The following is a 16,233-nucleotide window of genomic DNA, read 5'->3' on the forward strand; positions in this document are numbered from 1 at the left end:
AGGGGGGTATTCTACTGAAGCCAACCTGGGAGGGGGGGGGGGGGTATTCTGGGGGGCCCCGATGGGCGAATGGGCGATGATGGAAAATGTTCATTGCCAACCCAGAGGACGTGTATCAGTTCGGGAGGATTCAGATCAGAGAGAAGGAGGTGTGTCAGATCAGAAAGAGCAGGTGTATAGCAGTTCAGTAAAGTGGAAGTTCCATGAGAGCAAGGAAGTGAAGTGCCAGGAATTGAAGTGCCAGGAATTGAAGTGCCAGGAATTGAAACGCCAGGAATTGAAGTGCCAGAGGAATTAAACGATTAATTGCAATGAACTTATTTTTCTTTTGATAATTATCTATTATTCTTTTAATTATCCCCCTTTTTCGATTGTATTAATTTACAAGTATTTGATTGTATTAATTACAAGTTTTTTTTGTTCGTTTTTTCATGAGGTTCAAGTCAGACTGGTCAGAGCAAATTCAGAGAAAAAGTCATGATGTTCAGAATAAATTCAGAGGAAAATTACAATGTTTAGAATGAATACAGAGAAAAAATCATTATGTTCATGAGAAATTCAGAATTTTACTATGAATTTTACTATGAAATGTCTATAAAGTGCCATGATCAGAACTCTGGCCATAGTAAAAATCATGATGAAATTTTCATGTTTCATTACTGAAATGTTATGACACACAGGTCCGGGCAGACGATTTTTATATATCAGTTAAACAACAGATACACTTAAAATTACACGACTGTCAACATGCAAGAAAATATCAAGTGCCAGTTGCTTCACAACACTATAGTCTATAACAACAAACACAATATATAGTACGATTTAACCATGGAACAATCCGCAGTTGCCTAAAATTTCCCGTTCGTCAACCTTTAATTCAATGGAGATATCTTCCAAGTCAATTTAAATCCACCAATTACGTTAAGAAAAAATTTCATGAGATATTCCAAGTTTCCATAAAAATTTAAAATATCCAGGATGAAAAATAAATCACTCAAACAATGAAAAACGCGACACAGAGATATCAAAGAGCAAATAAAAAGCCGATTAGAATTGAGCGTGATTTCAATGAGCGTGAAAGGTAGTAACAAACGACATCATAGCTCATCAAAATGTGGTTTTAGGGAGCTGTTAATTATATTTCCGAAACACTAGATATCCAAAAAAATTATAAATATCCTTTTGTCATTAGTTTCACTTTGCTAGTTGGTCTATTGAAAAACGGACAAAATATTTCTGCTGTGGAACGATGACCCATTTTAGTCTCTAGGTATCCAAGTTCAATTGATGGAACATCAACTGGTAGAGGTAACCAACAATGAACGAGTTGTCATCAGAGTTGGATTCTCCTTGAGAAAAAAAAGACACAGTGAAACACCAGGACTAAGATAATCAAGACTCCAAGGGCCGTAGAATTAGTTTATTGTATTTTCGTTATTGCCCTAATGAGCAACACATTCTCCCTTCTTCGGATTTACTCTAAAATTTTTCAAATCCTTCGTTTTCATAACCAATCTCCAATAAAAATTGTTTATTCAGCTCCGCAATAGAGCGCTGACTTTTAATTGCAACAAAAAATGACCAAACAGTGGAAAACCATTGAAAATAGTCTTGCGGTAACTTTTTACAAATTTTTGATAGAAACCGAGAAAATAATTCTCAAGTAAACCCCAAAAAATGTCTCAAAAAATAGTTGGGACAAATCTTGAACAACCAGACAAACCCAAAATACAAGAGCTTTGCATTAAGTAAATCATAAAACTCAATTTCAATTTAGTAAAACATAATTACATAAGAGCAAGGAAAAGATATATAGTGAGATAGAGCCTATAAAATCGAACTAATCCCTATCTCCATCAGTCAGAAAACACAAGCCCGTTGATGAACAAAATCGAATGCCAAGTGTTCTACAACGTTTCTCAAAAAAGATTATCAATTCTTTTATAACTAAAAAGATGAGATCACCTTTTTTGAAAAGTAAACACAAGTGCTGATAATGAATCATATCATGAAAGCATCTAAAAAAATACATCTAAAACAATTCAAAAAACGGTTCAAAATTCAAAACCGCTCTCATATCCGAATAACAAAAAATATGAAAAAGTAAACTGTTGAATTAGGAAGCGACTAAAAACTATCAGTAGCAAAATTTTCTCTTCAAAAATTGTTGACAAATGGTTATATAAGACTACCGAAAATAGAGCCATAATAATTTTTGAGAGCCATCAGTTAAATATGCCCAAATTAAATGTTCTCATTATATCACCTCCAGGTTTTGCTAGGCTGGCCCCAATGTATTTTTTAAACAATTAATTACTATTATTTATAATGACAAACATTTTACGTAATTGTAAACTGTAAACGTTTCCAATAGAATGCAAAACCAAGTGAAAACGCTTCAAAATGAGCTTTCGAATGTCAAATTCCGCTTGACTTCACGCTTTTCAATTCTATCATAATCTAATTGCATCAAGATCAAGTAAACTTGTTTTGAAATGTCATGCCATAAAATAGCATCCAGGTTGAGAAGTTTGAACATGCAATTGTTGAAAAAAAGCTCAGATACAAAAAGGTCACATGTTTTATTGCACCATTAACTCAGCACTTCTTTTTCTGAACGGGGAAATTATGTGAAAGAGCAGTAAATACTCAAGCAGGAAGCAATGAATTGAATGAATGAAGCACTCTGTTATATCTTTAATCTAATTAATGACATTTATAAGAAACGGACTGTTTCTACTAATAAAACTAATAAAGATCGACAACTGACCGATGAGAGAGTAGACGTCTTTCTCTTCAGTGTCGAGTACTGCCAACGTGCGCATGATGCCAGTGGTTTTGTCCAGTGAGAAGAGAGCGGTGGCATTCACCTCTTCCGGGTCTACTGCCTCCAGTTCCATACTGATCGTGTCTCCCGAATCCACATCCTCAACTTCTATCTGTAACACACAAGTAAAACACAAATTAAACCTAAGTTTTACAGACACATTATTTGCAATGTTTTTTGTAACGTCAAGTATATTATTTTAAATAGTTTTTTTTATAGAAAGATTTTCCATGTCGCACTATAAGTTTCTCTTCAATTTTTAAGCTCTTTTGTCGTGCACAATTTAAGAAACAGCATATTACCGTTCCTTGAAGTTGCTGTTCTCTCTACTGTAAATCATAACCCAGAATTCAGGGCCTCATGAATAGACAAAAAACAAAATTATCTGCCTTTCTTAACAAACAAACAACAAACATTCCAAATCAAAAAAAGATATTTTGATAACCTCCTGCGGAATAATTAACTTTTTTCTGGAATAAATGGCGCAAAAATTGTCGGCATGTGAACTTTTCTTTTATCTACGTTGAACTGCGCGTGAACTTTTCTTTGAAACTTTTGATCTGGTGTTAATTCAAGCGCCAACAAAGAGTACATGGCCATACCCTTTTCAATCCTTTTATCAATCTTTTTTTTCCTTTGACGGGATGTTTACACGGATTGCAGCAATCAAAGATGTAATTTTGCAGGCTAACATTCGATAAACAATGTAACTGAATTGAATAAATCTTGGTGATGTTTAACAACCTAGTGTCATTTACGAAAACAAAATTCGGATGTTTTCCGTTTGTGCCCCCCAGTACGTTATGCTCCCCCTAGTTACAGAGCACGTTACATAGCAAATAATTGTTTAAAAATACGGCACGTGCGCCGAGGAGCAAATAATATGCAACCACGAAGCTGAGCTAACACGCAACCAAGATCTCTGGAAAACCTTCCGTGAATTCTGGAGAGAAATACTTGCTGCGAATATGAGACGATCTCAACAACCTGTAATATTTGATGGGTAACATCCATAACTTTTTCCGTTTCTTCAACAACGAGAAGCCTCGCTTGAGTCTGTGCGCGGCACAATAAGCGCAAAAATTGGAATGACCAAAAAAAACAATTTAGGGCAAAAAAGAAACAAACAATTTCCGTATTCCTTCAGAAAGAATTATCACACCTTATGGAATAGCTGATTCGCAAAAAAACGCTCCACATTTTTTTCGAAAAGTGTACCTAAAATCAAAAGTTTGATGAATAAGTCTAGCTTTTTCTTCAATTTCTATCTATCACATAGTTATCTGAGCATCAAGTAACAAGAGCAAAAACATAGCCGGCAAATTGCAGGAAAATAGCGGCCGATGAATCGCTTGACGCACACTGGGATTGAAACAGAAACAGAAAAAATTAAAGGGATAGAAATTTACAGAACTTTTCTAAGTGTCAAAGTGTTCTTATTGGGTGCGTTAATTCTGCATATTCGGTTAGATTTAAAAATTACACTTAATTCAGCTTTTAAACTGAAGGCTCTTAGGCATAATACTACTTGTAGCTAGCAATTGCTTTAATGAAGTTTGATCACCAAATGCATTATGACTTAATAACCGGCGTTTATATGCTTATCCTGCTTTGATTTTGCTCTTTTGACATTGACCGTATTCACTACATTACGTAATTCAAAACAAAAAAATTTAAAATGCATTCAGGTGAAACCATGAGTGAAGTAAATCACAGTCAAGCGTGAAAATTGTGACTTATGTAAAACGAAAAACGTGACCATAAGGTAAACCGAACTAAAAAACATAGCAGGACAACTCCTGACGTAAACTTTTCATTGACCAACTTTCGAAAACTTTTCATTGACTAAATTAAACGTTCAATTCAAAACTAGACCTAGAAGGGACTATAAGTGAATAGGGAAAACCATTTCGAGAAAAAATCCTATCACCATTTGAAAAAGAAACACTAGCGAGAAAAAAAATTGGTTCAAACAAAAACTAGACCTAGAATGAAGTATAAATCGACTGGGAAAAACAATTAGAAAAAAATCCTATCCAAAAATTGAAAAAACCAGTAGAAATCAAAGTAGATCAAAGTAAAATCAAAGTAAAATTGCCGCATGTGAACAAAAAATAACTAGCGAGAAATCGAATTTTTGTTAACACGCCGTTTTCTCACTCACACACTTTAAAATTAGAGTGAAAAATTTGCACGCCGCAAAACCAATCGCTTTCTTGCTCCACTTCCTGTTTCGGGGCGAGGAAAATCACTACTCCAATTTGACTTCAAAAATCATGAAATTTTTTGAACAGATCTTAAAAAAACAGCGCCCCAAACACTTCAAATACTTTGAATTGTAAAAAAGAAGTGCCGTTAAAAAGCTGATGTCGGCTATTAATAAGGAAGTGAAACGAAAACTGAATGAAGAATTTTTGAATAAAGCCATGAAAATGAATCCACAATCATATTTAAAGCTAATAAAAATTATTCAAAACAGAAGACATATCAAATAATATCTTCTCTACAGCTAATTACAGCATTTTTTCAAAAAAACTAGTAAAAACACTGTTTTGAAAAAAATGTTATGTTAAACGTTTCCTGTTCAATAGCTCCTAAAACACGCCTTAAACGCAAAAAAAACGAAGTGACAGAAAGTTTTCTCATTGATGAAATACCCGGAAAATAGGAAACATTATTGTCTAATATGGAATTAGACTTCAAAAACCTTTTTTAAGAAATGAAATTTTTAGCTGACGCCTCCATGAAAACTACACTATGGTACGAAAAAACTAAGTACAGCTTGATTTCTGCTTTTAAAGCATGATTCGTGCTTCATAAGCATGATTTGCGCTAAGGTGTGAAAAAAGGAGTGAAATTTAGAAGTTTTAAGAGAAATTTCATTCTTTTTCTCCGCTTAAACAGAAAAGATGGCTAAACCGCTTTGTTATTTCACCGTTTGCCAAGTTGTTACGCTACGAGATGTCCGATTTTGATGGTCTAAAATACAAGAGCAACTAAACTTGAAGTCAAGATCCAGTGCACAGTATGCATACAAACGTAACTTGAAAAATAACAGTTTCGAGGCCTAAAAATCGAGCGGAAGAATTGTCCCAAAATTGTCAAAAAAAAATTTAAAAAAGCTGGTTATTGATGCGTTGAAAGATCCCAAAACCTCACTGGAGAGCATTAGAATGGCTCATAACGCTTTCTCTTGCTACGATACAGTTTCCAGAGGTAGGGTTAGACGAATTCTCAAAAAATATGGCGTTTTTTCAAGAAATGCTGCAAAAAAAGTAAGTTTGAAGAAAAGCAAACGTTTTCGTTCAAAATGGTGCATCAATATGGTAAAGAAGCCAGTGTCTTTCTGGCAGAATGTTATTTTTACTGATGAAACAAGGGTGCGCATCAACAGCGGCGGAGTTGTTAGAGTTTTTCGAAGAAATGGAACGAGATTTCTTGAAAAAAACAGAAAAAGTTTGAGTTCAGACAAACGGTCACTTATGTTTCGGGGTGCAATACAATCAGATGGACGGAAATTGCTTGTTAAGTGTCCAAACGAGCTATACGCTGTCAGTTATTTGGAAATTTTACAACGAAAAAATGCATTTCCTGGACATTATTTTTCAACAAGATAATGCTCCTGTGCATAAATCAAAGATTATCGGCAATATTTTTCCTAGAAAACGAGTGGAAGGTACTGAAATGGCCAGCATACAGTACAAATCTGAATCCTATTGAAAATTGATGGACGATTTTGAAGCAACGATTACGAAAACAGACAGTTTTTTTGGGAGAAATTAGAAGAAAAAGTGTATGAAATTTGGAATGAAATTGACCCAGACGTCGTGAGAAACCTGTATGAAAACTATACCAATTGTCTGCTAGACGTCAAAAAAAGCTAAAGGTGTAATGACGCATTATTAGAGAACAAAATTTGAACTCAAAATGTTATATTATTTGATGTTTGTATTGCTTCTTAAAAAATCTTTATGTGTACGTAGCTTTTTGGTACCATAGTGTATATAGGCTCACAAGATCTAACCTGTTACTCGCAAAAAGGCAAAAAATACTTTGACCCAGCACAGCAAAAACAAGTCAGACAAAATATTGTTCAAACTTAGTCATTAATGAAATCTTGGCTCCCGACTAGTTTCCCAAGACGCTCACACAAAAATAAAAGTTCATGCTAATTACTTGAACCAAAATACAAGTCCGCCAAAAAAGGGTAAATATTTTCAAAACTTAAAATAACGTTAATTTATTTTTTTTGCAACGACTTCAGCAACAATAGAAACTGAACGAAGGTTACAAACTAGAACAGTTTCGCAAAATTCGTTTCTCTCATTTGTTCCAAAGTTCATAACCTCTATTTTTCTGGAAAAACTACCTGTCGCTCAAAAAGGCCAGCCTAAATAGCAAAATGTTTCAAATTATATGGTACTGAAAATCGGGTTGAAAAGAGTTGAAAAGAGTTTCCCCAGCTGGTTCGGAATACTAACTTTTAAAACTTGTATAGTTTTGAAGACAAATTCCGCTTGGTCTCTTTTTCTACAACATCTATTTTTGAAAAAAGATAAGTCGTTCAGATTACAATATGTTACGATTAGTGTACGATATTTTTTATGCAATGCAGATGTTGATTGATGTTTTTAGTTCAATCAGCAGTGGCGTAAACAAATAACACGGCTATAATAAACGTAAATATGTCATCAAATGAAACATCCGCAAACGAAACGGAATTTATTTTGCAAATATTTTTTTGAAACTGTTAATAAGCAGCAATTGTCACATAAATAGCAAATCTTTAAATTTTGAGGGCGATTTGTATTTTAGTTTATAATGCAATGATAATGGGTAGCCGAATAAACGTGTGAAAAAAGACTTTTGAGAATTGTACTTAAACGAGACCTCGGAGGCGGCCAATAACAAAACGAGTTACGACGGTAAATTGGCAAGTATTTCGTGTAAGATACGTGACTTCGACAAAGCCACTGAGAAGTTGTCACATCACTGAGAACCGTGCAGCGATTCGAGGTATAATTAAGAATTTCGACGTTATCCTAGCTCAGTCCCGGATTCCGCTAAAACATGGAACTAAGCAATTTTTGTAGACCCTTAATCAGAATTTTATTTACTTCAAGAAAAACAGAAAAAAAGAATCAAAGAAATCATTTGTTGTTCTAGCAGCAGGACTGAAGAGTGAGTTCAGATGAAAGGGTACCAACGAAAAAGATCAACCATATTAAGATTCTGCAAATTAAAAGGTTTCTATGTCTGCATTTAAATGTTTTTTCTTAATTCCTTATAGGCAGGAACCATCTCTTCGGTTTGCGGATACAAAATCTTGGACCCTCATTCGTATCTTTTCAATATTTTTGTGTTGCAAACATAAACAAAAACTGACTAGCGTCGGACGAACTGTTCTCGAACGACAGGCTGGGAGCAATTTAATTAAGGTGTGTCCCTTAGAAATTTTTCGGGTGCAAAATTGGACCTGATAAGGGTTTGAAACATCGACCTCCAGGTTAGCAATCTGCACTCTTGACCACTAGGCAGTTGAGTAACAACAATGTTGTTACTCAACTGCTCACAATCACTTATATATCAAAAACAAATTTCATTTCAGAATGAGCGCAATTGAAATCACCAAAAATGAAGAAAAGAAGCTTGAACAAGTCATATGAGAAGTCACAGAATGTTATAGAACAAAAAGGCCAAATTAGTCAAGCGCAAATTTTGCATACAAAAAGACCAAAACGTTTACAAAAATTGCTTAAAACTCCGTTCGAGAGCAATTAATAAATCGCAAAATAAATTTATCGGCTTTCTAATGTGCGATAACACATAATGTTTCGACCCCGCTGATCAACAATATTGTCTCAGATGTCTACCCAATGCAGCAGAGAAAGACTGCTTTTAAAGAATTAGTTCATATTTGGTAATTTAAACTTTGATAGAGTCATAAAAAAGGACAGACCTCTATACAATAAATGGCAACAGTGAAATCAAATTTTATAATTTCAATAAAAAGAATACTCAAACAAACGAATCTACAGACATGATCAACTATAAAAACGAAGTTGTCGACTGCACCACAATTTTTTACTAAAAAATCGAAATTGAGATCAACAAATAGACATATATCCCGTTTTCAAATTTAATCGCAAACTCTTATGTCTTTTAAGTGGCCTCAACTTTAGGATCAAAAATCTAATTTTGATTACATTTTTGATCCTAAATTAACACCTTTAACTAAGTATAGAAGTATAAAAGGAATTAACCTAAAAACTTTAAAGTCTAAATTGAGAATGCAAAACCAGATCAAATTAAAGATATTACTCACGAGGTGAGTAACAATTGAGGTATACAAATAAAAAAACTCAAAAAAACCCCGACAACCAAAACCATTAAAAACAAGCACGGCGTTTTCAGTATAAATTGCTGTCATCTTGCCAGTGAGATCGATTTACAGAAAACATTTGAAGGCAAAGATTTTTCCAAAAACCTTTCTAATTTTGGAGCAAATTTTAAAAACCTTTTGCGGTCAAGAGGACACATTCACAGGGGGTTCAATTACGCCTATTGAGAAAAACAATTGGAAAACTAGCAATTGATTGAAAAGTAAACTTAGACCCAGACAAGCCCCTATTGACTTATAAAGATTTTGAAGAGAATATTGAAGTGCAGGACATTAAAAATGACACCACAAACGATCAGAACTCAAAATTCAATTGTAATTTTTGAAACATTGAAAGTCCTGTCAACAATTCCTCAGCATTGAACCTAGGATACGGAAAAACAGCATTTATTGAGATATTTTGCATCACTTAGCCTGTAACAAACCTACAAAAATATCTAAAGTCCAAACTTAACAATTTACAAAATAATTAATTAAAAAACGGTTTCAAAGAAATTAATACCACAGAGTATAAAAAAACAAATTAAGTAGAATAACAAACATCATGAAAACATCAACAAGACCTCTCACTATTGGGACGAAGTAATAAAACAAAATAAGAGCAAAAATTGATAGAAATAGCAAAATTTTAATAGAAATAGGTAGTATCAAAGCCAACAAAATTTTAAGTCTACTTGCCAAAAGACCAGTTTTACTGAAACAAAATTAAAACTAGAGACAATAAATAAATTTTAGTATGTCTTAGCATTACTTTGAAAAATTCTTCAAGTAAACATCTAACGTTACCAAACAACGAAATATGATATCCAGAAAACGAAAATATGTGATTCATGTGGAAACAAAGTTTTAAACTTTTTGCTGTAAAATGCATACATTCAAAGTTTTCAGTCATGCTTCCTTAGCAACCAGTTCATCTTGTTAGAAATCAGAATAACTGGTAAACAACCAACTTGTAAACAACCAAACTTAACCAAAAGCAACTAAATGATTGAAAAATCCAAGACACAACTCAAATATTTACGAAATTAAGCGACAAAGGACCTGGAAACATCGATAGTTACGACTTTTTAGACAAGCATGACTTCAGGGTTACTAGAACCCGTAAATGTTGAAAATGGTAACATAATGGGGCAAAAAACAAGTATGTGAACAAATACTGTGTTAGAAGTGAAGTATTCACTAAAATTGTAAATCTCGATAACTACACGAAAAACAAATTCTCTTCAATTTCACATTCTGCGCTTGACGGGCTTTCCAGTGATACCACTCACAACTTGGTTCTACGACAAATATCAATCGGCAACTATTGATTGCACAAAAAACCCAGTTGATTATATAGTTCTTCCCCCCACAAGTGGGTCGGAACATAATTGATCAATACCGTGGTAATGTATGTGCCGATTGGCATGTTCTCAGACACATTGGCCACCAGAGTGAGTCCTGAGTCGTCAAATGGTCCAACAAAGTGGACTGGGTTGTCGTTGATGTCCACGATGTTGACCGTGAACTGGTGGGATGACTTGAGAGCAGGGGTTGCCAGGTCACGAGCACTGATTGTAAGGTTGTACTGTGAAACCTTTTCTCGGTCAACCTGTTCCTTCAGATACAACAGTCCTAAAAATGCACACAAAGTTCTAATCATTTGAAAGCTTTCTTATACATTGTCCATTGACATTTATTTTAAAGGGAATATAAGACTACATGGTTGATTTAATTGTATTTGCAGCTGAAAGCTATTTGCAGTTGATTTGACTTTTATCACGACCCCTGGGCTAGAATAATACGACGCGAAACTCTGTTGGCTCACAAAGCGTTTAGTTGCACAGCTATGCTCCCGGTTTAAAAAAACTGGCTGCGCCAATAATGAACCAAAAATTTTTCATCTTCCGTAGGTTTCTGCTGTAAACGAATTTTTAGCATTTCCACTTCGAGACAAAACTTCAGAACGTAATCAAAATTCTATGCCATAGTAAAACAACTGTGAAATTGGCTTGCATAAAATTTTTTCGCAGCTTTGCTCCAAGATTTCAAAAACAGGTATGTTTGAGTTGAAATTTTCTCGTATAAAAATATTCGCGCTTTTCGGAAAGTTCTAAAGCAGCCAGAAACTTTATTTTCAATTTCAATTTTTTAATGACATCAATTCAGCAGTATTGTTCCAATCGTAGGCAGATAAATTACTGAATTAAGAAAACGACCATTTCGTTCAAAACTTAAAAACGTTGTGTAACAGATCACGATAAAAAAAAATTCGTCACAAAATTCTTCCAAAAAACAATTTGCATCGAAAAACAGAACAAGACAACTTAAAAAAATTTTAAAAATGTAATTATTATTTACAATCAAAACTCGATGTCAATATTTTTGAAAAAAAAATAAGAACAAAATGAAGATAGAATCAGATAAAATTTGAACAAAACAAATTAACGTGAACTTCATTAGAGAAGACATAAGACTCCGTAACGGGTCGACAAAGACAAGCAAAGGGGACAAAAATCAAAAATACGCTTTTAATTTTGAAATAACCAACCAAAATTGGTTAAAACCATTACAAAACAACTGGGCTTATTAAAAAGGTTATTAAAAAGGTTAATTTAAACCTCATGGATTACAATTGAGACTTTTTATTATCCGTAAGATGTCCGACGACTAGAAAAAAAACGGCAAAAACGAAAAAAAGTCAATTAAGTTTAACAAGAAAGCAGTGTTGCGACCGTTAAAACCATAAGCCATTCATGAAGCACATTAAATATCTTCGATTGCGCATTCGTTGCGCAATCTTCAATTGAACATTAAAAATCTTCAATTGCGCACCATTTAAAATTTGATTAAAACCAATACGTATCAACTGGGTTCTCATTAAAAAGGTTAAATCATACCTCATGAGAAGGAATCGAGACTTTGTTATCCGTAACATGTCAGACGACTACAAAAGGAACCGCAAAGATGATTTGATTAATTGGCCTTTGATTTGAAATCATATTAGTCAGTATTAAGATTAAAAAAACAAAAGAAGCATATTAATTGTGAAAAAGTCCGCATCCATATGTAATTCGAATAGTTATTGATTAAATAAATCCAAATCAAACCTAGCCCTGAGTTTGTTCCGTGTCCAAAAAACAACCAAATATAAAAAAGTTTGCGAAACAGATCAATTAGAAAAAAAGGTATAAACCAAAATTAATGATGCATTTTGTATAATTATTGAGTTAATTTTTCAAAAATGTCTATTTTTCGTTAACTTCTAAATACGGAAGACTCCTATAAGAAGCAAATATAGGTCGACTCCTATAGGTCGGCAAAGATAAGCAAAGAGGGCAAAGTTCAAAAATACTCTTTTAATTTTGAAAATAACCAATTAAAAAATCATTAAAACCAAAACGTATCAACTGACTTTATTAAAAGGGTTATAAAAAGATTAATTTATACCCCATGGGAAGCAATTGAGACTTGTTATTATCCGTAATATGTCAGACGACTAGAAAAAGAACGGCGAAAAACGAAAAAAAGTCAATTAAGTTTAACAAGAAAGCAGTGTTGCAACCGTTAAAATCATAAGCAATTAATGAAGAACATTAACAATCTTCATTTGCGCATTCTTCAATTGAACATCCAAAATTTTCATTTGCGCACCATTTAAAATTTGATTAAAACCAATAGGTATCAACTGAGCTCAGTAAAAAGGTTAATTCATACCTCATGGGAAGCAATTGAGACTTGTTATCATCCGTAATATGGCAAACGACTACAAAAAGAACGACAGAGAAGGAAAAAATCAATTAAGTTTAACAAGAAAGTAGTGCTGCAACCGTTAAAACCATAAGCAATTCATGAAGAAAATAAATTGACAGAAATAAATAAATATTCTTTTGAGCATTCTTTCAACGCCAATTGAGTCACCCCATTAGTGTGACGACTCGGCAAGCAAACAACAAACACAGAGAGGGAAAATTTCCAAAGTAGCCAAAGCCTAGAAACCATTAGTTTAAAATAAACCATTGTAAATATTGATTCTTGGTCGCTAGTAAGAGGATGCCTCCTGTCGTTAGAGACCAAGCAAAAGTTTTTTCAGAAAAATTGACAGAAATAATACAAAAGTGACAAATTAAAAATCCACTGATTAAAAAACTATTTTCAAAAATTCAAACAAACCATAAGCTTTCAGTTCAGAGCAAAAACAGATTAACTTGGAATTGCTCAGGAAGTCAGTTGAGCTTTTTATTAGTGCGATTCAATCGTAACACAAGAAAAACAACAATTACGGACTGAATTCAATAAACACTTTATCGAAACAACAGTGGATATCCACATCTTAAAACCAATAGACAATGACAACCATTGAAAAAGTTCAAATTGATAAAAAATGAATGAAAAACTTTTTGTTTTGGTCGCCTTTGATTTTGGTAGGGTTTCCTTTGTAAAGAGTCGTCTTTGAAAAAGAAAAAAAGAACCAGAAAAAATGACCAGTATCAAAGACTCTTAACCTCTAAGAAACTTTTAACCTCTAAGAAACTTTTAACCTCTAAGGCGATCAATGGGAACAAAACCAACAGCAAAAATGTTGTTTTCAGCAACAAAAAAAATGATGAGCCCTGTCAATAATGGGACAAATTCATTTGTTGAAAACAATGAGAACAAGAAGGCTCTAAGATAATCCATTAAAACTATTAAACCTTGAAAACCACAGAGAAGTTCAAAGTGACAAACAGGTTCTCCTTCGACTTTAAATGCAATATCTTTGTAAAATTCTATTTCAAAAAGTTAACATAAGTTCCACAAACATTGACATGTATTGAAACCTCACAAAATTCTCGTCAGAAAACAACAGCAGTAATATTGATTACAGCCCCAGAAAATGTGGATGTGGTCTGTCACTAATGACATTAAGTTAAAAGTTGACTACAATGAGAACAAAAAGGAAGTAAAAAATATTTTCTTTAATCAAATTAACTGAAAGCAACTAAAATTGTTAGATACTTATTGAAATCAGTAAAAGGAACCATTTAAAAATCCGTGGAAGCAATCATGGCTTTCTATTGTCAAATATATGTCATATGAAATCAAAAAGATCGAGCAATAGAGATTAGATTAAAAATTACGAATACACATAGCCAAAGCCATAAAAAATTAGCTTTTCTCTGAAGACAAAACAGCCATTTATTTGGCCTTATAATGCTTTGAATATTTTTTGTCATTAATTGGGCTTTGAATTGAAATCACTCCAGTCAGTAATTAACATAATAAAAAAGAAAAGAAGCAAAAATATAGTGAAAAAGTCCGCACCCACATGTAATCCGAATAGTTATTGATTAAATAAATCCAAGTCAAACCTAGCCCTGAGTTTGTTCCGTGTCCAAAAAACAATTAATTATAACATATATTTGCGAATCAGATCAATTAGAAAAAACTTTTTAACAATTCAAAATTAAATGATGCTTTTTGTATAATTATTGAGTTAATTTTTCGAAAATTTCAAAATTTCCTTTATTTCTAAATCCAGTAGACTCCCATACGAAGCAAAAGTACAATTAGCTTTTTGAGTTTTCCAAGATTGTGACAGCTGACGTTATGTCTATACTTGTGACACATTTAAACAAAGGGGACATATTTAGACATGGGATAAAAAAGCGTAATTGGGCTATTTTGGATTTAAAAAAGTTCTAAGTTCAAAAAATAGCAAAAATATCAACCAAAAGACTCTGATAAAAGGAACCGCCAAGCCTCCTCTATACTTAAAAGTAAAACCAATAGCATTGTTACTAATAATTTAAACAAATTTTAGCAAAATTGACAAAAACTTGATCAAAATTACGGAAAATATGAAAAAAAAACAACGGAACTCCGCCTACTATTCACAAAACTTTAAACCTCGATAACTAAGTAAAAAACAACGAAAATCAAAAATCTCTTTAATTTCACATTCTACGCTGGACGGGCTCTCTAATGATACCTGTCTCAACTCTACGATGAATATATCAATCGGCCAAAAATTGAAAGAACAAAAAAAACCCAGTTGAGTATATAGTTCCTCACCCCACAAGTGAGTCGGAACAAATATCAACTAGCTTATAATTACGTACAAAAAAGAATTGTGCAGTCATATTAACTTGCTGCCTGAGACCTCCTGATAATCAATCATTAATAATTTATAAACTAAAGATACCTCTACATTTATTCCTTTTTGATCGTCCAGAACCTTTACACGTTTAAAATCACAAACACACGGAAATGCAATTTACATTGAACGAAAGCAATTATCATTTCATAAAAAACTTGGTTTTCAACTGATGGCAAACTTTTAACCAAACTTGAAATGACAACTCTGGAATTATCCGGAACTATTGTTCCGACCCCTCTTGAGGGGGGAGGAACTATATACTGAAATAGGTTTTTTTTGTTCAGTCATTTTTGGCCGATCGATATATTCATCGTAGAGGGTTGAGACTGGTATCATTAGAAAGCTTGTCCAGTGTAGAATATGGAATTAAAAAGATTTTTTTGATTTTCGTTTTTGACAGGGAGACATCGTGGTTTAAACTTTCGAGAAAATAGAGTGAATTCCGCTGACTTCATTCACATTTTTCGGAATTTTTGAGTAAAATTTAGCCAATTTTGATAAAATTTAATAAAATTTTTCATGAAAAATGTTGTTGATTTTACATTTAAAGACAAAATATTTTGTCGGCTATTTTCATTGAATTTTTTTGTCACAAATTCCGGCTAAATATTTCACAAAATTCAGACTTTTTCATAAAAAACAGCACGAAATAAATTCGTTTAGTCCACTCTGATTAAATTTACAGGAAGTGCACACCCAAACACCACTAACAAAACCTTTATAGACTGTAAAGGAGGCTAATTCCACTTCAACTTCCGTTGAGAGTGCTCTGTAAATAAAACTTTGCCGTTTTTTGCTAACTTTATTCGTTGATTATCAAAAACTCAGCATTTATTTTTGATTTTTAAACTAACAAAATATCTATCAATGACATTCAAAAAACTAAAT

The 16,233-nt window shown here is 33.1% G+C and overlaps 1 protein-coding gene across 2 annotated transcripts in view; it reads right to left on the reverse strand.

The window, feature by feature from the left end:
- LOC142358731 (protocadherin-23-like) overlaps nucleotides 1–16,233 on the reverse strand; it is a 239,014-nt gene that overhangs the window by 71,543 nt on the left and 151,238 nt on the right. For both annotated transcript variants that reach the window (XM_075410273.1, XM_075410274.1), the window contains 2 exons: nucleotides 10,609–10,841; nucleotides 2,771–2,939 (listed from right to left, as the gene is read on the reverse strand). In XM_075410273.1, coding sequence (XP_075266388.1) covers nucleotides 2,771–2,939; nucleotides 10,609–10,841 — 402 coding nt within the window. The remainder of the gene's footprint in view (nucleotides 1–2,770; nucleotides 2,940–10,608; nucleotides 10,842–16,233) is intronic.

Source organism: Convolutriloba macropyga, chromosome 2, assembly GCF_964194025.1.
Source record: "Convolutriloba macropyga chromosome 2, txConMacr16.3, whole genome shotgun sequence".
NCBI classification, from domain to species: domain Eukaryota; kingdom Metazoa; phylum Xenacoelomorpha; order Acoela; family Convolutidae; genus Convolutriloba; species Convolutriloba macropyga.